The 23,370-nt window shown below is 51.0% G+C and overlaps 1 protein-coding gene across 1 annotated transcript in view; it reads left to right on the plus strand.

Moving 5' to 3' along the window:
• The first annotated feature begins 930 nt into the window (after positions 1 to 930).
• The window catches only part of LOC120406888 (C-type lectin domain family 4 member F-like), an 80,883-nt gene continuing 58,443 nt past the window's right edge, over positions 931 to 23,370 (plus strand). The window contains exon 1 of the mRNA XM_039542062.1: positions 931 to 1,080. Coding sequence (XP_039397996.1) covers positions 1,020 to 1,080 — 61 coding nt within the window. The 5' untranslated portion in view covers positions 931 to 1,019. The remainder of the gene's footprint in view (positions 1,081 to 23,370) is intronic.

Here is a 23,370-nt window from a genome sequence, read left to right on the forward strand (position 1 = left end):
GATGCCATGGCTGGGCAGAGCTGGGGGTATCCCAGGAGGAGAGCAGGCCCAGGCTTCCCCAGGCCCAGCCCCTCCGCTGCACGACCTCTGATAGCCAACCGCACGCGTGGCGCACGGGGATTATGCCTTTACGCTCTCACCAGAGCCCCACCCGCAAGAGGGGACCATGAAAGGCTGGGCCCAGGGGGCTGGAACAACGTGAATAGTGGGGTGCTGAGAGCCACTGAAACGAACTGTAACCCTGCATGTGATGGAAACCGCTTCCAGCCAGGGGGTGCGGCAGCCCCCCTAGATCCAGCACCTATGGCCAGGCACTGCCGACAGAGCGCTGTCTTCCTCCTCCCTCACGCCTCCTTCCCCCATCCACCCGTCTCTGCCCTCCATGCCCTCCCCCTCCACCTCCCTCCCCTGTTCCGCTCCTTCCCCCATCCAACCGCATCTCCTCTCCCCATCCTTCCCCATCCCCAACCAACCACTTCTCCCCACCCTCTCCTGCCCCATCCACCAGCTCTTCCCTGCATGCCCTCCCCCTCCCGCTCCTTCCCCCCTCCAACCGCCTCCCCCCGTCACGTCCTCCCCGTCCTTCCCCAACCAAACGTCTCTCCCATCCCCTCTCTTTCCCTCCCTCCCACTCCCCTTCCTTCCCCCGTCCAAATGCCACCCCCTCACTCCCCCATCCACCCACCTTTCCCTTCCCCGCTCCCCCTCCCCTTCTTCCGCATGCAACAGCCCCTCCCCTCCTTCCTCCATCTAAGTGCCTCTCTCATCCACCCACCTCTCCCCTCCACCTCTCCCCCTCCGTCCCCCATCCAACCGCCACAACACTCCACCCCTTCACCTCCTCCCCACCCCCTTTCCCCTTCTAAACACCTCTCCCCTCCACCCCACCCCATCCTTCCTCCCTCACTTCCCTGCCCCTCCCCCAGGGCTGCTGTCAGAGGGAGGCTCTAACCCAGCAGGCTGCAGAAAGGACCCACAGGCCAGTGATCAGGGGCTCGGCTCAGCGCGAAGGCAGGACAATGGCGGATGAGGGTATCTATGAGAACATGGAGATGATGGAAGCTGCTCCCCAGCCCAAAGGTAAGCACAAGAGGCTGCACCGGACCCTGGAATCCCGCTGGCCTCTCCTCGGCTTTGTGGTCTCTGCAGAGCGTCTTGGGCAGCGATCGCTTGCTCCACTGACCACGTCCCCAGAGCTCAGCCTTGTGCTGGCCAGACAGCACCACGGGCAGTGGGCGAGGGTGCTCGGTCAGTGCTTCCCAGTGCGTTCTCTCCCCTGCCAGTCCCCAGCGGGAGAAGGGCACAGGGGGAGAGATGGGAGTCCCTGCCCAGCATCCCAGCCTCCTGCCGGGCAGCGCAGTGCCATGGGCTGGCCATAAAAGCCAGCCAGGCTCCCCCTCCCCAGCTCACTGCCACCATCAGCCTCTCCCAGGAGGAGATCACCAGGGTCAAATCCTCACAGCCCCCATCTCTGGGGACCAGCTCCCTCTCATCCCCCCATTTCACAGTGACACCTCCTTTCCTTACCCGCTGCCCCTTCCCTGCCCGAGCACACGATTCTAACCGTGAGCAGGGGCAGGGAGATGTAGCTGTGTTAGCAGAGAAGGGTTTTCCCCAGGGCTCGGGGATGGGGGACAAGGAATAAATGCAGCAAGTTCTGAGATAAGGACCAGGCTGTTTTCCTAAAGCTCCCAGCACAAGGGGCCCCTCTCAGTACTTTGGCTGGGTGACTGGGCAACAAAATTGCAGCTGAAATTCAATGTTGATAAATGCAAAGTAACGCACATTGGAAAACATAATCCCAACTATACCTATAACATAATGGGATGTGAATTGGTTGTTTCCGCTCAAGAGAGGGATCTTGGAGCCATTGTGGACAGTTCTCTGAAAACATCCATTGAATGTGCAGCAGCTGTGAAAAAGGTGAACAGAATGTTGCAAATCATTAAGAAAAGAAGACAGAAAATATCATATTCCCTCTGTATAAATCCATGGTATGCCCACATCTTGAACACTGCATGCAGATGTAGTCACCCCATCTAAAAAAAGATACATTGGAATTGGAAAAGGTTCAGAAAAGGGATTGGGGTATAGAACGGCTGCCATATGAGGAGAGATTAATAAGACAGGGACTTTTCAGCTTGGAAAAGAGATGAGTAAAGGGGGGGATATGAGTGAAGTGTATAAAATCATGACTGGTGTGGAGAAAGTAAATAAGGAAGTGTTATTTACTCCTTCTCATAACACAGGAACTAGGGGTCACCAAGTGAAATTAATAGGTAGCCGGTTTAAAACAAACAAAAGGAAGTATTTCTTCACCCAGTGCACAATCAGTCTGTAGAACTCTTTATCAGAGGATGTTGTGAAGGTCAAGACTATAACAGACTACAAAAAAGACCTAGATAATTCCTGGAGGTTAAGTCCATCAATGGCTATTAGCCAGGCTGGGTAAGAATGGTGTCCCTAGCCTCTGTTTGTCAGAGGATGGAGATGGATGGCAGGAGAGAGATCACTTGATCATTGCCTGTTAGGTTCACTCCCTCTAGGGCGCCTGGCAGTGGCCACTGTCGGCAGACAGGACACTGGGCTGGATGGACCTTTGGTCTGACCCAGTCTGGCCATTCTCATGTTCTTACGTTTGGTTGGGCCGGTGTCAGCTGATCAAGGGCCTTCTCCAGGGGTTGTTTATTGCCTTTGGTTTCAGTGCAATCCAGGTGCCGTGTGGCAGCTGTTCTGGATTTGAACACATGAGAGACGCCCAGGAAGGGTCAGGAGACAGGCAGGGAGACGGGGCTGACAGAAGTGGAGGGTGTGGTCATACAGGGAGGGGGTGCGGCAGGCTGAGACTTTCAGGGAGAGGGGAATCCGACAGTCTTGCATCTCCAAGCAGCTGCCATTCACCTTGGGGAGACCAAATCCAGAGCACACCGAGCACACTTACTTCTGTCTACACATAGATCCTGGCTCGAATGCAGCTCTAGTTTTCTCCCTTTAATGTGCAGGGGAGACACAGTCTTCGGGCTTTGCCCTGTGATTCGCCCCTTGGCTGCCTTGCAGGGGGGAGCCCAGCATCCTCGGGATGGGTTATCAGACAGGGATGCTGTAGAAAGGCCCTTAAGAACATAAGAACATAAGAAAGGCCGTACCGGGTCAGACCAAAGGTCCATCTAGCCCAGTATCTGTCTACCGACAGTGGCCAATGCCAGGTGCCCCCGAGGGAGCGAACCCAACAGGCAATGATCAAATGATCTCTCTCCTGCCATCCATCTCCATCCTCTGACGAACAGAGGCTAGGGACACCATTCTTACCCATCCTGGCTAATAGCCATTTATGGACTTAGCCACCATGAATTTATCCAGTCCCCTTTTAAACATTGTTATAGTCCTAGCCTTCACAACCTCCTCAGGTAAGGAGTTCCACAAGTTGACTGTGCGCTGCGTGAAGAAGAACTTCCTTTTATTTGTTTTAAACCTGCTGCCTATTAATTTCATTTGGTGACCCCTAGTTCTTGTATTATGGGAATAAGTAAATAACTTTTCCTTATCCACTTTCTCAACATCACTCATGATTTTATATACCTCTATCATGTCCCCCCTTAGTCTTCTCTTTTCCAAACTGAAGAGTCCTAGCCTCTTTAATCTTTCCTCATATGGGACCTTCTCTAAACCCCTAATCATTTTAGTTGCTCTTTTCTGAACCTTTTCTAGTGCTAGAATATCTTTTTTGAGGTGAGGAGACCACATCTGTACACAGTATTCGAGATGTGGGCGTACCATGGATTTATATAAGGGCAATAATATATTCTCAGTCTTATTCTCTATCCCCCTTTTAATGATTCCTAACATCCTGTTTGCCCTTCTGAGCACACTGCTGCTGTCAGCCCCACTTTTCTCCTGCAAAGAATCATTTCCCCTCCTTTCACTGCCTCGAACAGGGGCTGCTAACAGGGAGTTTCACAAGGTAGTTCTCCAGGTGAAGGAGGAGCAAATACAGCATCTGTGGGGTAAGTGACTGTCTGTAGTGTGTGTTTGTTTGTGTTTGGGGGTTACTTGCTGTGTGCTGAGCTTGTGTTTGTCAGTCTGTTTGGTTGGTTGGTTGTTTGAAGGACCGTGTGCTCTGGCTGGCAGTCGGAGGCCGTGAGCTTCAAAGGAAGGTTTGAAACCTTGAAGCCTCTGGTAATTGGTTGAGCCTTAATCAGTGGGCGGGGCATTCACTCAGGCCAGGGCTTTTTAAAGCCGCGCACAAGCGACCAGGGGCTGCTAACAGGAGTTTCGCAAGGGAGTTGGGAAGGGGAGTGGGAAGGGATTGGGAGTCCCTTGTCGGTCCTAACCCTTCCCCTCTAGTCCCCTTAAAACCTACAAACCAAACCACATTTCAAAACCCCTTTCTGTAAACCACCCTTCCATTAACTAGGAGACAATGCAGGCAGAAGCCCAGCAGCAGAGTGGGGGCTATCCAGTTTATTGCGCTGAGTGTTGCATGTATGATTACCTGCCCTGTGGGTGTGTGGCGTATGTGTGCAGTCAGTGCAAGGAGCTCCTGGTCCTCAGAGACCATGTACGGACTTTGGAGGCCAGGGTGGCAGAACTGGAGGAGCTGAGAGAGGCAGAGAGGTATGTTGATGAGGCTTTCCGGGACACTGTAGAATTGTTCCACCTCCGCTCAGACAGCCCCTACGCTGTTGAGGAGGAAGAAGGGCCCAGGGAAGCAGAGCAGTCAATGGGAGCAGAGGGAAACCTTCCCGTAGTTGGGACCCTCCTTCCAGATGGTGCTGGGGTTGCCTCTCACACTGAGGTTAACTCTCCGGGGGAGGGAACTCCAGTTTCTAGGAAAAGGCAGGTGTTAGTAATGGGAGATTCGATTATTAGAAATGTAGATAGCTGGGTCTGTGATGACCGAGAGAACCGTATGGTGACTTGCATGCCTGGTGCGAAGGTTGCAGATCTCTCGAGGCATCTAGACACACTTATGTGTAGTGCTGGGGAGCAGCCGGTGGTCGTGGTACATGTAGGTACCAGTGACATAAGGAAGGGTAGGAGAGATGTCCTGGAAGCCAAATTTAGGCTGCTAGGGAAAAGACTGAAATCCAGGACCTCTATGGTGGCATTCTCAGAAATGCTCCCAGTCCCACACGTAGGGCCAGGTAGGCAGGCAGAGCTTCAAAGTCTCAATGCATGGATGAGACGATGGTGTAGAGAGGAGGGGTTCACGTTCATTAGGAACTGGGGAAACTTCTGGGATGGGAGGAGCCTATACAGGAGAGATGGGCTCCACCTAAACCAAAGTGGAACCAGATTGCTGGCACTAAACATTAAAAAGGTTGTAGAGCAGTTTTTAAACTAGGAGATGGGGGAAAGCCGACTGCTGCAGAGGAGTGTGTGGATCGGACACAAACTTCTTTTAGGGGAAAGTCTGATGAAAGAGAATCTCCAGGTCATAGTCAGGAGCAGAGGACGGAAGAGTATAATGTAAGGGCCAGAAACAGTCCATAAAAAAGAATCTGGCACATCAGAAAAAGGCAAGCTAATAAACAGGGAAAAGTTTTTAAAGTGTTTGTACACAAATGCCAGAAGTCTAAATAATAAGATGTGTGAACTAGAGTGCCTTGTGATAAAGGAAGATATTGATATAATAGGCATCACAGAAACCTGGTGGACTGAGAGCAATCAATGGGACACAATCATTCCGGGGTACAAAATATATCGGAAGGACAGAACAGGTCGTTCAGGGGGAGGAGTGGCACTATATATGAAAGAAAGTGTAGATTCAAATGAAGTAAAAATCTTAAGGAAATCCACATGTTCCATAGAATCTCTATGGATAGAAATTTCATGCTCTAATAAAAATATAACATTAGGGATCTATTATCGACCACCTGACCAGGACAGTAATAGTGATGATTGACTGGGAACATTTCACTTCAGGATGAAATGCAGAGATAAAATTTCTCGATACTTTAAATGACTGCTTCATGGAGCAGCTGGTACGGGAACCCACAAGGGGAGAGGCAACTTTAGATTTAATCCTGAGTGGAGCGCAGGAGCTGGTCCAAGAGGTAACTATAGCAGGACCGCTTGGAAATTGTGACCATAATACAATAGCATTCAACATCCCTGTGGTGGGAAGAACACCTCAACTGCCCAACACTGTGGCATTTCATTTCAAAAGGGGGAACTATGCAAAAATGAGGGGGTTAGTTAGACAAAAGTTAAAAGGTACAGTGACTAAAGTGAAATCCCTGCAAGTTGCATGGGCCCTTTTTAAAGACACCATAATAGAGGCCCAACTTCAATGTATACCCCAAATTAAGAAACACAGTAAAAGAACTAAAAAAGAGCCACCGTGGCTTAACAACCATGTAAAAGAAGCAGTGAGAGATAAAAAGACTTCCTTTAAAAAGTGGAAGTCAAATCCTAGTGAGGCAAATAGAAAGGAGCACAAACACTGCCAACTTAAATGCAAGATTGTAATAAGAAAAGCCAAAGAGGAGTTTGAAGAACAGCTATCCAAAAACTCTAAAGGTAATAACAAAATGTTTTTTAAGTACATCAGAAGCAGGAAGCCTGCTAAACAACCAATGGGGCCCCTTGACGATCGAAATACAAAAGGAGCGCTTAAAGACGATAAAGTCATTGCGGAGAAACTAAATGGATTCTTTGCTTCAGTCTTCACAGCTGAGGATGTTAGGGAGATTCCCAAACCTGAGCTGGCTTTTGTAGGTGACAAATCTGAGGAACTGTCACAGATTGAAGTGTCACTAGAGGAGGTTTTGGAATTAATTGATAAACTCAACATTAACAAGTCACCGGGACTACATAGCATTCACCCAAGAGTTCTGAAATAACTCAAATGTGAAGTTGCGGAACTATTAACTAAGGTTTGTAACCTGGCTTTTAAATCGGCTTCAGTACCCAATGACTGGAAGTTAGCTAATGTAACGCCAATATTTAAAAAGGGCTCTAGGGGTGATCCCGGCAATTACAGACCGGTAAGTCTAACGTTGGTACCAGGCAAATTAGTCGAAACAATAGTTAAGAATAAAATTGTCAGACACATAGAAAAACATAAACTGTTGAGCAATAGTCAACATGGTTTCTGTAAAGGGAAATCGTGTCTTACTAATCTACTACAGTACTTTGAAGGGGTCAGCAAACATGTGAACAAGGGGGATCTGGTGGACATAGTGTACTTAGATTTCCAGAAAGCCTTTGACAAGGTCCCTCACCAAAGACTCTTACGTAAATTAAGTTGTCATGGGATAAAAGGGAAGGTCCTTTCATGAATTGAGAACTGGTTAAAAGACAGGGAAAAAAGGGTAGGAATTAATGGTAAATTCTCAGAATGGAGAGGGGTAACTAGTGGTGTTCCCCAAGGGTCAGTCCTAGGACCAATCCTATTCAATGTATTCATAAATGATCTGGAGAAAGGGGTAAACAGTGAGGTGGCAAAGTTTGCAGATGATACTAAACTACTCAAGATAGTTAAGACCAAAGCAGATTGTGAAGAACTTCAAAAAGATCTCACAAAACTAAGTGATTGGGCAACAAAATGGCAAATGAAGTTTAATGTGGATAAATGTAAAGTAATGCACATTGGAAAAAATAACCCCAACTATACATACAACATGATGGGGGCTAATTTAGCTACAACGAGTCAGGAAAAGATCTTGGAGTCATCGTGGATAGTTCTCTGAAGATGTCCACGCAGTGTGCAGAGGCGGTCAAAAAAGCAAACTGGATGTTAGGAATCATTAAAAAGGGGATAGAAAATAAGACTGAGAATACATTATTGCCCTTATATAAATCCATGGTACGCCCACATCTTGAATACTGTGTACAGATGTGGTCTCCTCACCTCAAAAAAGATATTTTAGCATTAGAAAAGGTTCAGAAAAGGGCAACTAAAATGTTTAGGGGTTTGGAGAGGGTCCCATATGAGGAAAGATTAAAGAGGCTAGGACTCTTCAGCTTGGAAAAGAGAAGACTAAGGGGGGATATGATAGAGGTATATAAAATCATGAGTGATGTTGAGAAAGTGGATAAGGAAAAGTTATTTACTTATTCCCATAATACAAGAACTAGGGGTCACCAAATGAAATTAATAGGCAGCAGGTTTAAAACAAATAAAAGGAAGTTCTTCTTCACGCAGCGCACAGTCAACTTGTGGAACTCCTTACCTGAGGAGGTTGTGAAGGCTAGGACTATAACAATGTTTAAAAGGGAACTGGATAAATTCATGGTGGCTAAGTCCATAAATGGCTATTAGCCAGGATGGGTAAGAATGATGTCCCTAGCCTCTGTTCGTCAGTGGATGGAGATGTATGGCAGGAGAGAGATCACTTGATCATTGCCTGTTAGGTTCACTCCCTCTGGGGCACCTGGCATTGGCCACTGTCAGTAGACAGATACCGGGCTAGATGGATCTTTGATCTGACCCGGTAGGGCCGTTCTTATGTTCTTATGTTGAGTTCAGATTTCATAAGTTGTTTCAGGTTCCTTTTCTCACTTAAAAATTCTCCTTTGGGCCTGGACTTCACAAGCCCTAAATGACCCTCTCAAGAAATGCTTAGGCAGGGGGGAAATCTTGCTCCCAGATCTCTCTCACATGACGCCTGCCTGGCACTAGAGTCACTCCTGATTTAGGGAGGGTCGCTTTTCACGCTTTTCAGTTCTGACCTTATTTGGCCTCATTCCGCTGTTGCTGTTAACCACAGTCAGGGACTAGGAGGCTGAGCAGGTATTGGATTTGGGGGGTGGAGTTTCCTCAGTCAGTGGCATTTGAGCTGTAACTTTCCATGGATACATTTCTTCTTCTCCTTCAAGGAAACCCTCCCAAGAAATCAGTCCCTTGGCGGCACAGGGCGCGGGGCATCATCGTCACTGCTGTCCTTCTCCTCCTGGGTCTGGCCCTGGCCACGTCCCTCCTTGCTGTGACGCTTCTATGTAAGTTCAACTGCAGCTCCAAGCCCAATGTTTGTCAACATACATACAGGCCAGCTGGCTCGACTAGGCCGGCGAGGGGAACATATTTCAGCAGAATATCGACTGTGTTTCCAGTCTGTCCCTCCAAATAAATCTCCTGCTCCAGGGAGTTCGAATGAAGCTGTAAGATCTTGCCCTGCTGGTTTGATACTGGCACAAACTTTCTAAGTCTAACGATGGCCCAGCACTGGCACAGGTCACCTGGGGAGGCTGTGGAACCCCCATCACGGGAGGTTTTTAAGGATAGGTTAGACAGGCCACCTGTCAGGGATGCTCTGGGTGAACTTCATCCTGCCTGAGCATCACCTCAAGGACTTCAGATCACATGTGGCAGCTCCACATGCTCAACCTGCGCTCTGAGGGTCACGCTGGGTCCGTTCCTGACCACGTATCACCAGCACGAGCCTCAGCCCCAGGCGTCCTCATGGCACCACAGAAATGCCCTATGGAGAGACCGGACGGCCCAGTGGTTCGGGCGCTTGTCTGGGGCTCAGACTGCTGGGTTTAATTCCCTGCTCTGCCAAAGAGTCCCTGCCCTGGAGCCAGCAAACAGCTGAAAGCAGGGAGCTGGAGTGGAGAGCTCTTGGAGGAGAGGGGAGACAAGCCCCTGTTCCTTAGGGGCAGTGAGTGGCAAAGACGACTGGCGCCTCCCCGTGCAGAGGGGCCACAATCTAAAGGGGAGGACACGTAACTGCCCCACGTGTCTCCTCTGCCCAGTGACCCCCGCGCCCAGCCCAGGCCCACCATGCACTCCCCACCCTGCCAGAGTTACCTGCGGGGGGCTCTGTCCTTCTCCTGCCACGCCTCCCCCCAGCACATTCGGCCAGTCTCCCTGGCAGCCGGGCCCGGGCGAGGAGCAGGAGGGAGCCGCGTCTCATGAGGCTGAAGCCGGGCGCTCCAGGTCACTGCTCTGTGACATACACCAGGAGAGAGCCCCGAACGGGGCCTTGGCCTTGCCGGTGTCCCTCCTCGGGAGGGAAGCTGTCCAAGATTAAAATAAAAGACGTCATAGAGAACAGCCTCGCGCTCGGAGCATGTTCCTTCTCTGGGCGTGGCTGGTCTCCAGCCGCAGTTCGGTTCAGTCGCTGACCTGCAGACGTGTGATTTCTAGATCTCAGGGCACAGAGCAAGCTGCAAGGGGTTGAAGAAGCGGTGCAGAAGCTCCAAGTCTCTCTGCAGCCTGACAACGCCTCGGATGCGTCAGCAAAGGGATCGGACAGTAAGTCACAGGACGAGGGTCTTAGGCATCAGGGTGGGTCAGTTCCCTTCCCTTGGCCTGGAAGCTGAGCACTCTCCTGCCTACAGGGATTGTGGGTGCCTGGCATCCTCCTGCTCCCCTCCATACACTTCCCTGCCAGGTGGTCCCATCCCCCGTCTAACGAGCTGCTGCTCTGCACCTTCCTCTGCCAGCGGAGGCTCTGTTCCCAGGGACGGGTGGCTGCTCCAGGCTCCCTCCTAGCTCCCTTCCTGGCAGTGGCAGGCTGGCTGCATCCGCCCCATGCTCCTGCGCAGGATGCCTAGTGGTCACCATCTTCCGTCCTTTCACTGTTGCTCCCTTCGCTCCATATTTTTCACCTTGGCCCCTGTATTGTCAGGGTTGCATTGGTGGGAAAGACGGATGCAGCTCATGAGACACACAGGGGCCGAATTCAGACTCTGGTGTAAGCAGGACGTCAGTGGAGCTGCACTCGTGGGTCTCCATTTGCCCCCCAGTCCCTGAGCCCTCCCTGTGCAGCTCCAATAATTTGGGTACCTGCCACAGTCCCATTGCTGGAGGCAGAGCGCCCCCTTGTGGCCACGTCTCACAACTGTCTGTCTGTCTGGCACAGGGCTGCACATACAAACCTGTCCATGGATCAGGTTATTCAGCGTCCAGTCAGAAAATGGGCCTGAACTAAACCCCGGCACAGAACTCGCCTGAACACTGGGCTGTTCAAAATCCCGGCCTGGAGCCCGGGGGCCAGGGCTCAGGGCCATGGATGTTCTTGCAGCCCCAGCTCTGCCCCATGCTGCAGGGGACCCACTCACAGCTCACAAGGGGGGAGCGATTGGGAAGAGGTGGCTGGGGAGATTGGGGGGACAGGGCTAGAATTCAGGAGAGCTGGGGTCAATTCCCAGCTCTGCTGCAAACTTCCTGTGTGATCTTGGGCACCTCTCCCTGCACCTCAGTTCCCCTGCAGGAAAATCGTCCTTTATTTCTCCCACCTCGTGTCTATTTTGACTGTGAGCTGTTGAGAGCAGGGACTGTCCCCTCCTGTCCGTACAGCGCCTGGCACACAGGGGCCTGCAGGTGCTGCTCTACCACACGTGCTGATAATCAAGTGTTCTGCATCTCCACTGACGTCACTGTGACTTTCTTCTAGCTCTGCACCTATTGGATGAAGCGCAGGCAGGAGTCCGGATGCTGAAAGCCCAGCTGGGTAACATCAGTGCAGCGCAAGCAGCAGTGCAAGGTCGCTGCTGTAAGTACTAGCTGCAGTGCTGGCTGGTGCCGTTTCTGCTGGTGCTGAGGATGAACGGAGGATTTCAGGCTCCCAGGCTGACAACGCAGCGACTTTCTCCAGCACCGAGTTCTCTTCCATTAAAATCACCGGTGGCTGCATCTGGGTCCACACCGTGGTGATCGGTGTGGAGTTAAATTACACCCTAGGCCTCGTTAGCCTAATGGGAGCACCCAGCTGTCACTTCTTCTTAGATGCTCCAAACCCGTCAGGTCACAGGCAGAAAGTGACCCTGGCATTTCAGCGTATGGGGCGTTACTTTCAGAACCACCCCTGAGCCAGTGGCCCTGGCAGGGTGTTGGGGGAGGTGCCAAAGTGCAAAGACCCGAGACCTTCAGCACTTATGATAAATGAAAATTGTTGATGCAAAACCAGGAGATCTTCCAGCTTGAGCAGCTACATTCCCCCTCCTGAACTCCCCCTGCCAGCTCAGCTGAACAGTGAGTCTCCCCTTTCCCATTACAGCCGTGCTGCTCTGCACTGGGACCAGCGCCCATGCTCCAGCCCAGATGCAGCTGCATTTCAGTGCTGGGGGAGTGACCCCGTGGTGTCTGCTTTCTGCAGCGCTCTGTGGGATCCATCACGTGGCCACAAAAGTTACTTATTGTGATGCTGGAGAATCAGGATTCAGAGGCTCCCTGGGCTGGGGGCAGCTGAAGGGCAGGGGAAATGCAGCACTAGAATCCCTGAGCTCCCTGCGTGTGTCCCTGTGACTTTAGCCCGGGTGTCTCACCTCAGTCTCTGCTCCTAGGTGACATGCTGACAAAGCTCCCCGGGGGCTGGAGGTTTTACGGTGGGAACTTCTATTACTTTTCAAAAGGAAAAAGGTCATGGGACGAGGCCGAGCAGTACTGTGTGTCTCAGGACTCGCACCTGACCTCTGTCTCCTCCCAGGGAGAACAGGTGAGTGCAGGAAGCTCCGAGGGGCTTGGATAATGGGTCAGTGCCTTGTTTCACACCAGAAGGAGGTGGGAGGTGGGAGCTGAGGTTCCAATTCTGCGATGTGCCTTTTGGCAAACTATCGGAGAGGATGTGAAGCCTTAGTACCTGACTCAGGGCATTCACCCATCAGTTTAAAAGCAGAGATGGGCAGAGGAACAGAGCCAGGATCTGGAGTGCCGGGGGGAGGTGGGGAGATTTGGAGTCAGGCTCATTTTTGATTTTCACTACTTCCAATGTAGCATTTCCTGCAAACCCAATGACCTTTCCCAGTGAGGACCCCTTTGATCCCTCTCCCCAGGCCTGAGCTCCTGCTGGACAATCTAGAAGCCTGTATCTGGAAGGCTTGTGTGCAAGGGGCCATGCACCTCTCAGAGAATCCTCTCTCCCCACGTGCCCACTGTAGCCCTCACCCCAGGCCTCTGCGGCACTTTCGGAGGAGGAAAATCCCTCCCTCCAGCAGGGCCAGACTTTGCACCCAGTTCTCTGCTCCGAGCTTTGCCTCCTACAAGGGCAGGGGGCTGGTGTGAACTCTGAGGTGCCCGTCAATACCTGCCGCAGCCCAGCTCTGAGGGGGCCGTGGGGGGAGTGTTCTGAGACAGGTCCCTGCTGTTAGCCCCAGGCAGATACAGATGCAGACACACACACACAGAGCTGCTCCAGGGCTCCCTCAGGGTCTCCCAGCTAGTCACTGTCAGCGTTGGGGGCAGGACACCGCGTCTCCCACTACCCAGTGCCCTGCTCACACCACCAGACGCCCTTTCCTCTCCCCCAAAATCTGTTCAGCCCAGGCAGCTGCGGCTGCATCCTGCAGCCTCTCTTGGGTGACCTGCACATGCTGCAAACTGTGTTGTGCAGGAGTTTATCTCCAACGAGACCCAGGGACAAGATCACTGGATTGGACTCACTGACCGGAAGACAGAAGGCAGCTGGCGCTGGGTGGATGGCACAGAATACAGAGCAGACGCAAGCAGGGGGTGAGTAAAGCTTGAGAAACGTGATTATTTATTACACGTTTGGTCACAAGCTCTTTCGGGCAGCGTCTGTACGGCCCCTGGTGTCTATGCAGCACCCGGCACAGTGGGCCCAATCCTGAGGGAGGCCCCCGGGCGCTGCCACGACAGCAGTGAATCCCCTCAGGAATTTCTGCTAATGCCCCTTTGCTTAGAGCAGGAGCCTCAACACGGAGTGTGTGTTCAGTGCCCACTGAGACCCAGGGCCAGAGCCTCCCCTGGGTAACTCGGCATTGACTTGAATGAACCACAGGGATTTACACCAGCTGCGGGTCTGGCCCCAAGTCGACTCAGTGCAGCCAGGGGAGTCTGGAGTGAGCGGCAGGTTCCCGCTCTCCTTGGGATTGCGCTGCGCTCTCCCCTCGGTCAGGCTGGGCACGGGGAGGCTGTGGGGCCGGGGGCATGGCCGGAGCCAGCTGCAGTCGGTGCAGTGACCTCAGGGGGCTGTGGGCGGGGCCCATAAGCAGGGCCAGGGAGAAGTCAATGACTGGCCCCCGCTGCCCTCTCTTCCCGTTCCTGCGTTCCCATCCCGGGGGTGCCTGGGACGTGCTGTGCCACCTGCTCTGGTTCTGGGCACTGAGATCCGAGTTGCTGCTGCTCAGCATTTGGAGCCACACACTGACTTTGGCTCTTTGCTGGCCTGTCAGGCGCAGGGCAGGTGCTAGCCCCGGCCGTCAGAAGCCCTTTGTTACCATGGCCACAAGAGCTGTGGAGAACTCTGAGGGGTGGCCGGGGGGTGCATCGCTTCACCGCGTCATTGCTGGGTGTCTTGGTCCCCTGCCAACAACAGAGTCCACAGAGCAGAGCTGAGCTCAGGAATTGGCTGTGGTTCTCCCCTGAGACATTAACACTCTGATCCGTAGGTTCTGGGGGGAGAATGAGCCAAACAATTACAATCCGGAGATAGATGGTGGAGAAGACTGTGTTCACACCGACCCAAGATTCCGGAATTTGTGGAATGATAACAAGTGCACTCAGCCTTTCAGGTGGATTTGTAAGCAGGCCCATGGATAGGCTGGGCTGACATGCAGGTCCCAGCACCTCAGAAAGCACCTTAATTTCCAAGCTAGAATATTTCCCAGCCACCTGCTGATGAGGAGCCCTGGGCACTGGAGGGGGCCGCATGGGATGTGCATCGCAGGGACGCTTTGTCTTGTCTTGCTGTGATATTTCTGGCTTTAGCAGCGACAGCTGCCCTTATGCCACTCAGTGTGGCTGGCTCTGTAATTTGTATGTTTTCAGGTCTGTCACTGAATAAAATCCTTGGATCGTGGAGTTATTGTTTCACAATCACCCAATAAATAATGATTTTCTTGACTTCTGGTAGTCAGACCTGTTCATGATGACAACAGCACCTCCGTTATTACCCTCTTTGATTGTAATGTCAGTGTTATTTCTGAGGCTGTGGATGGCACTGCGTTCTGAACGACTTAGGTTATGAGGCAAGCAATGTTGTTTTTCCACAATTTCTGCCTGTGCATGTCGGCAGAAGCATTCTATGTATAGGTCCAGACTGTCATTGTGACCCTCAGGAGTCTACCAGAAGGAGGCTGACAGACAACTCTCCAAAACCAAATTCTACAGGCCACTTTCCTCAGATCCCACTGAGGAATATACTAAGAAACTGCACCATCTACTCAGGACACTCCCTACATTAACACAGGAACAAATCAACACACCCTTAGAGCCCCGACCGGGGTTATTCTATCTGCTACCCAAGATCCACAAACCTGGAAATCCTGGACGCCCCATCATCTCGGGCATTGGCACTCTCACTGAAGGACTGTCTGGATATGTGGACTCTCTACTCAGACCCTATGCCACCAGCACTCCCAGCTATCTCTGTGACACCACTGATTTCCTGAGAAAACTACAATGCATTGGTGATCTCCCAGAAAACACCATCCTAGCCACCATGGATGTAGAGGCTCTCTACACAAACATCCCACACACAGATGGAATACAAGCTGTCAGGAACAGTATCCCTGATGATGCCACAGCACAAGTGGTTGCTGAGCTCTGTGACTTTATCCTCACACACAATTATTTCAAATTTGGTGACAATATATACCTCCAGACCAGTGTCACCACTATGGGTACCCGCATGGCCCCGCAATATGCCAACATTTTTATGGCTGACCTGGAACAACACTTCCTCAGCTCTCATCCACTCATGTCCCTTCTCTACCTACACTACATTGATGACATCTTCATCAACTGAACCCATGGGAAGAAGACTCTGGAAAAATTCCACTACAATTTCAACAGCTTCCACCCCACCATCAACCTCAGCCTGGACCAATCTACACGGGAGGTCCACTTCCTAGATACCACTATGCAAATAAGTGATGGTCACATTAACACCACCCTATACTGAAAACCCACTGACCGCTATGCCTACCTTCATGCCTCCAGCTTCCACACTGGGCACACCACACGATCCATCGTCTACAGCAGGGGTCGGCAACCTTTCAGAAGTGGTGTGCCGAGTCTTCATTTATTCACTCTAATTGAAGGTTTCGCACGCCAGTAATACATTTTAACATTTTTAGATGGTCTCTTTCTATAAGTCTATACTATATAACTAAACTATTGTTGTATGTGTAAAGTCATGGGTGACTTTAATCACCCCGATATCTGCTGGGAGAGCAATACAGCAGTGCACAGACAATCTAGGAAGTTTCTGGAAAGTGTAGGGGACAATTTCCTGGTGCAAGTGCTGGAGGAACCAACTAGGGGAAAAGCTCTTCTTGACCTGCTGCTCACAAACAGGGAAGAAATAGTAGAGGAAGCAATAGTGGATGGGAACCTGGGAGGCAGTGACCATGAGATGGTCGAGTTCAGGATCTTGACACAAGGAAGAAAGGAGAGCAGTAGAACAGAGACCCTGGACTTCAGAAAAGCAGACTTCAACTCCCTCAGGGAACTGATGGGCAAGGTCCCCTGGGAGAATAACATGACGGGGAAAGGAGTCGAGGAAAGCTGGCTGTATTTTAAAGAAACCTTATTGAGGTTGCAGGAACAAACCATCCCGATGTGTAGGAAGAAAAGTAAATATGGCAGGCGACCAGCTTGGCTTAACAGTGAAATCCTTGCTCGTCTTAAACACAAAAGAACAGCTTACAAGAAGTGGAAGATTGGACAAATAACCAGGGAGGAGTATAAAAGTATTGTTCAGGCATGCAGGTGTGAAATCAGGAAGGCCAAATCACACTTGGAGTTGCAGCTAGCCGGAGATGTTAGGAGTAACAAGAAGGGTTTCTTTAGGTATGTTAGCAACAGGAAGAAAGTCAAGGAAAGTGTGGGCCCCTTGCTGAATGAGGGAGGGAACCTAGTGACAGAGGAAGTGGAGAAAGCTAGTGTACTCAATGCTTTTTTTGCCTCTGTCTTCACAGACAAGGTCAGGTCCCATACAGCTGCACTTTACAGCATGGTATGGGGAGGAGGTGACCAGCAATCTGTGGAGAAAGAAGTAGTTCGGGGCTATTTAGGAAAGCTGGACGAGCACAAGTCCATGGGGCCGGATGCGCTGCATCCGAGGGTGCTAAAGGAGTTGGCCGATGAGATTGCAGAGCCATTGGCCATTATCTTTGAAAAATCATGGCGATCGGGGGAGGTCCCGGATGACTGGAAAAAAGCTAATGTAGTGCCCATCTTTAAAAAAGGGAAGAAGGAAGATCCAGGGAACTACAGGCCAGTCAGTCTCAGCTCAGTCCCTGGAAAAATCATGAAACAGGTCCTCAAGGAATCAATCCTGAACCACTTAAAGGAGGGAAAAGTGATCAGGAACAGTCAGCATGGATTCACCAAGGGCAAGTCATGCCTGACTAACCTAATTGCCTTCTATGACGAGATAACCGGCTCTGTGGATGAGAGGAAAGCAGTGGATGTACTATTTCTGGATTTTAGCAAAGCTTTTGATACAGTCTCTCACAGTATTCTTGCCAGCAAGTTAAAGAAGTCTGGGCTGGATGAATGGACGGTAAGGTGGATAGAAAACTGGCTAGACGGTGGGGCTCAACGGGTAGTGATCAATGGTTCCATGTCTAGTTGGCAGCCGGTATCAAGTGGAGTGCTCCAAGGGTTGGTGCTGGGGCCGGTTTTGTTCAATATCTTCATTAACAATCTGGAGGATGGTGTGGACTGCACCCTTAGCAAGTTTGCAGATGACACTAAACTGGGAGGAGTGGTAGATACGCTGGAGGGTAGGGATAGGATACAGAGGGACCTAGACAAATTAGAGGATTGGGCCAAAAGAAATATGATGAGGTTCAACAAGGACAAGTGCAGAGTCCTGCACTTAGGACGGAAGAATCCCATGCACTGCTACAGACTAGGGACCGAATGGCTGGGCAGCAGTTCTGCAGAAAAGGACCTAGGGGTTACGGTGGACAAAAAGCTGAATATGAGTCAACAGTGTGCCCTTGTTGCCAAGAAGGCTAATGGCATTTTGGGTTGTATAAGTAGGGGCATTTCCAGCAGATTGAGGGATGTGATCATTCCCCTCTACTCAGCACTGGTGAGGCCTCATTTGGAGTACTGTGTCCAGTTTTGGGCCCCACACTACAAGAAGGATGTGGATAAATTGGAGAGAGTCCAGCCAAGGGCAACAAAAATGATTAGGGGGCTGGAGCACATGACTTATGAGGAGAGGCTGAGGGAACTGGGATTGTTTAGTCTGCAGAAGAGAAGAATGAGGGGGGATTTGATAGCTGCTTTCAACTACCTGAAAGGGGGTTCCAAAGAGGATGGATCTAGAGTGTTCTCAGTGGTAGAAGATGACAGAACAAGGAGTAATGGTCTCAATTTGCAGAGGGGGAGGTTTAGGTTGGATATTAGGAAAAACTTTTTCACTAGTAGGGTGGTGAAGCACTGGAATGGGTTCCCTAGGGAGGTGGTGGAATCTCCTTCCTTAGAGGTTTTTAAGGTCAGGCTTGACAAAGCCCCTGGCTGGGATGATTTAGTTGGGTTTGGTCCTGCTTTGAGCAGGGGGTTGGACTAGATGACCTCCTGAGGTCCCTTCCAACCCTGAGATTCTATGATCCTATGATTCTATGTAAAGTAAACAAGGATTTCAAAATGTTTAAGAAGCGTTATTTAAAATTAAATTAAAATGCTGATCTTATGCCGCCGGCCTGCTCAGCTCGCTGCCAGCCTGGGGTTCTGTTCACCTAGGCCGGCAGCAGGCTGAGCAGGGCCTGCGGCTGGGACCCCAGACCTGGGGGAGTTCAGGGCAGAAGGCTGGGGTGTGTGTGGGGGTTCAGGGATCAAGGCAGAGGGCTGAGGTGGGGGGGTGCAGGGCAGAGGGATGGGGCAGTGGGGGTGCAGGGCAGAAGGCTGGGGGGGTCAGGGCAGAGGGATGGGGGCTGTGGGGGTGCAGGGCAGAAGGATGAGTGTGTGTTGGGGTGGGGAGGTTCAGGGCTGAGGCGTGTGGGGGGTGCTGGGCAGAGGGCTGGGGTGTGGGGGGTTCAGGGCAGAGGGCTGGGGCATGCGGGGGGTGCAGGGCAGAGGTTCTCGGCTCGTGGGGGTGCTCCCAGCCCCCTGCCCAGAGCGGCTCATGGCAGGGGGCTGGAAGGGATGTGCCCTGTTCCACCCCCTTCCCCCAGGCTGCGTCCCTACGGAGCTGTGTACACCCTGCCGCTCTTCCCCCTCCCCCTGGCAAGGGCCATCAGCTGATCGGTGCAGCGACGGGGGGGCAGGAAAGCACCACGATGGGGGAAGATGTGGGGGAGGGGGAAGCTTGGCTGCCGCAGAACCAATCTTCTGCCTCCTGCTCCCGCAGGGGAGAGCGGTGGGCGGGGGGCTGAGTGGGGCAGGGGGCCGGGATAGCGGCAGGCAGCTGCGTGCCACTCAAAATTGGCTTGTGTGCCGTGTTCGTCACGTGTGCCGTGGGTTGCTGACCCCTGGTCTACAGCCAAGCACTGAGGTACAACCGTATCTGCTCCAACCCCTCAGACAGAGACCAACACCTACAAGATCTTCACCAAACGTTCTCAAAACTACGATACCCGCACGAGGAAATAAGGAAACAGATCAACAGAGCCAGACGTGTACCCAGAAGCCTCCTGCTGCAAGACAAGCCCAAGAAAGAAACCAACAGAACTCCAGTGGCCATCACATACAGTCCCCAGCTAAAACCCCTCCAGCGCATCATCAGGGATCTACAACCCATCCTGGACAATGATCCCACACTTTCACAGGCCTTGGGTGGCAGGCCAGTCCTCACCCACAGACAACCTCCAACCTGAAGCATATTCTCACCAGCAACTGCACACCGCACCATAGTAACTCTAACTCAGGAACCAATCCATGCAACAAACCTCGATGCCAACTCTGCCCACATATCTACACCAGCGACACCATCACAGGACCTAAGCAGATCAGCCACAACATCACCAGTTCATTCACCTGCACGTCCACCAATGTAATATACGCCATCATATGCCAGCAATGCCCCTCTGCTATGTACATCAGCCAAGCTGGACAATCCCTACGGAAAAGGATAAATGGACACAAGTCAGATATCAGGAATGGCAATATACAAAAACCTGTAGGAGACACTTCAACCTCCCTGGACACACAATAGCAGATTTAAAGGTAGCCATCCTGCAGCACAAAAACTTCAGGACCAGACTTCAAAGAGAAACTGCTGAGCTTCAGTTCATCTGCAAATTAACTCAGAGAATCATAGAACCATCGAGCTAGAAGGGGCTGCAAGGGTCGTCTAGTCTAACCCCTGTCAGGCTGCCAGGTTTGCTGTGTCTAAACCATCCCAGACAGTCGGCGAGTCTTTGAAACCCTCCAGTGAAGGAGCTTCCGCAACCCCCGCCCCCAGGCATCTGTTCCATTGTCCTACTGTTCTTACAGTGAGGAAGTTTGTCCTGAGATTTAATCTCAATCTGCTGTGCTGTAGTTTGAACCCATCGCCCCTCATCCTGCCGTCTGCGGCAAAAGAGAACAACTTTTCCCCATCTTTTTTATGTTAATCTTTCAAGTGTTTGAAAGCCAACGTCATGTCCCCACTTCGTCTCTTTTCCAAATCAAAATACCCAGTTCCTTCAGTCTTTGCTCAGACACCTTGCATTGCATTCCATCCCTCTGACCATCTGTGTCCACCTCGGGATACTCTCCAGTTTCTTTACATCCTTTCTATACAGTGGTGACCAGAATTGGACACAGTTCTCCAGCTGAGGCCTACCCAGCACTGGGTTGAGCGGTCCTGTCAGCTCCTGTGACTTGCATGCGGGGTCTCTGTTAATGCAACCTTGAATTGCTTTTGCTTTTTCTGCAACTGCATCGCATTGCTGGCTCATGTTGAGGTTGGGATCCACCACAACTCCCCGATCCTTCTCAGCAGTGCTGCTGCCAAACTACTTTCCCCCCATTCTGTATTTGTGCATTTGGTTGTTCTTCCCTATGTGCAGCACCTTACGTTTGTCTTTGTTGAATTTCATGTTGTTGTCTATAGCCCAGTTCTCCAATTTAGCAAGATCCCTCTGAATTTTAGGTTTATCCTCCAAAGTGTTGTAACCCTTCCCTCCTAGCCTTGTGTCACCTGCAGACTCGATCAGTGTGTTCTCCATACCTACAGCCAGGTCAGTACTGAAGATGTTAAACAACACTGGACCTAGACCTTGAGTTAACTAACTTGAGGTAAAATCCAAGTGAAGACAAGGCCTTGTGTAGTTTTCACAGGAGTTGTTAGAAAGTCAAGTTAAAGCCTGTGGAGGAGCCTAACAACTAATATGAAAAATATGACCTGCCTTGTCTCCATGAGGATTTAGTTTGAGTTAAGGGCAAACCCTTCTCCCCATACAGACGAGGGCATCCGGAGCTTAGGAGTGCTGCAGGGGACTGCTTAGCATGGCGAGAAAGACTTTTAATTAAAATTAGAATATTTTAGTTAAACCCAAATAACAAAACATGCAACCGAGAGAGTAGGAGACAACTGGGGGATGATAAATCTGAAATTGCTCTGCCTGAAATGAAACCTGCTGGTAAATTAATCCAATTTTCTGATCTGACTGTGCCCCTGAATAACTCAGAAACCTCCTGCCACACAGAGTAAAAAGAGAGCCCGAATGCTTTTTCTCTTGAGGTTAACACTAGGCTGGGACGGAACTTGTTTGTAACAGGAAACCCCCCTTTCCTCCTCTGAAAATTTTGTTTCTCATGTCAGCTGACGATGGAAGCTCGCTTAGAAAAACAACCTGATGCAGTAGGGCTTGAATACTGCATGCAGGTGTGGTCGCCGCATCTCAAAAAAAATGATATATTGCAATTGCAAAAGGTTCAGAAAAGGACAAAAAAAATTATTAGGGATATGGAACAGCTTCCATATGAGGAGAGATTAATAAGACTGGGAGTTTTCAGCTTGGAATAGAAACGGCTAAGCGGAGATATGATTGAGGTCTATAAAATCATGAATGGTCTAGAGAAAGTAGATAAGGAAGTGTTGTTTACTACATCTGATAACGCAAGAACTAGGGGTCACCCAATGAAATTAATAGGCAGCAGGTTTAAAACAAATAAAAGGAAATAATTCTTCACACAATGTACAGTCACCCGTGGAACTTGTGCCAGAGGATGTTGTGAAGCCAAAGACCATAACAGTGTTCAAAAAAGAACTAGATAAATGAATGGAGGACAAGTCCATCAATGGCTATTAGCCAGGATGGGCAGGGATGGTGTCCCTGGCCTCTGTTTGCCAGAAGCTGGGAATGGGCGACAGGGGATGGATCATTTGATGATTCCCTGTTCTGTTCATTCCCTCTGGGGCACCTGGCACTGGCCACTGTCGGCAGACAGGATACTGGGCTATATGGACCTCTAGTCTGACCCAGTAGGGCCATTCTTATGTTCTTAAGCTGGGTTCTGCCATGCTAATCCACACTGGGTTATACCTTCCCCCACAAGCAGCCTCATTCATTTCAAGGGGACCAGCTGCAAATTAAGGTATTTCTCATAGTGAGTAAAAGTGGTAGAATCTCACCCTCTGGCTTGGTCTACACTACGGAGTTAGGTCGACATGGTCCCATGGATGTAAGTGCCCTACTACACTGAGATCATAACTCCCTCTCCACGAGAGGCGTAGGGCTCATGTCGGTGTAATCAGGGCAATGCAGTGTCTGTGTAGACACTGAGGGTTACTTACATTGGCTGTTAGGGGTCATTCTTGTCAGTTTCACAGACAAGAAAGCCGGGGTGGGTGTGGAGTCCAGCTAGAGCCCGGCTGCACCCTGGGCTCCTGGATCCCGGCTCCCAGCTGGGTTGTGTCTGACCAGCTCCTCACTCCCTGCTTGGAGCGGGGCTGCGCCGTAGGTCCTGACTCCCCGCTCCCAGCCTGTTTGCTGCCCAGGCTCTCCGTGAGCTGGGCTGTGCCCGCCTGGCTCCCACTTCGTGCCCAGATGTACCAAGGCTCCCAGCTCCCTGGTCGCCACTGGGAGCCTGGCAGCCACCCAGACTCTGGGCATGGAGCTCCCTGCTGGGAGCCTGGGTGGTTGCCTTACTCCTGGTGAGGAGCGGGGAGCTAAGAGCCCAGGGGTCAGCAAGGCTCCCAGTGGAGAGGCAGAAGCCAGGAGCCCAAGGGCAGCTGAGCTGAGCACCCCGACCTTCAGCACCCCACAAAAACATTTCATTTTGGTCAAAAAGCCACTTTTCACTGGAAAAATGTTGCAGTAACAAAAATTTAACCAGCTCTTGCAGAGATGCCAACAAATGAGTTCATTGAGAGAAGTGTTGATAGAGAGAAGACATTGACTGAAATAGAATATCAAATGGATACACACAAATATTTACGCCAGCGTTCTGATTCTGAGTTTCATTCATTCCGAGAACAGAAGGATACCATGTGACCTATTTATCCACTCAAACCTGAGCGACTGAGTTTGAACTTTAATGATGGAACATTCAAAACCATCTGCAAGTGAACAACC

This window comes from Mauremys reevesii, linkage group 5 (assembly GCF_016161935.1).
Source record: "Mauremys reevesii isolate NIE-2019 linkage group 5, ASM1616193v1, whole genome shotgun sequence".
Lineage (NCBI taxonomy): Eukaryota > Metazoa > Chordata > Testudines > Geoemydidae > Mauremys > Mauremys reevesii.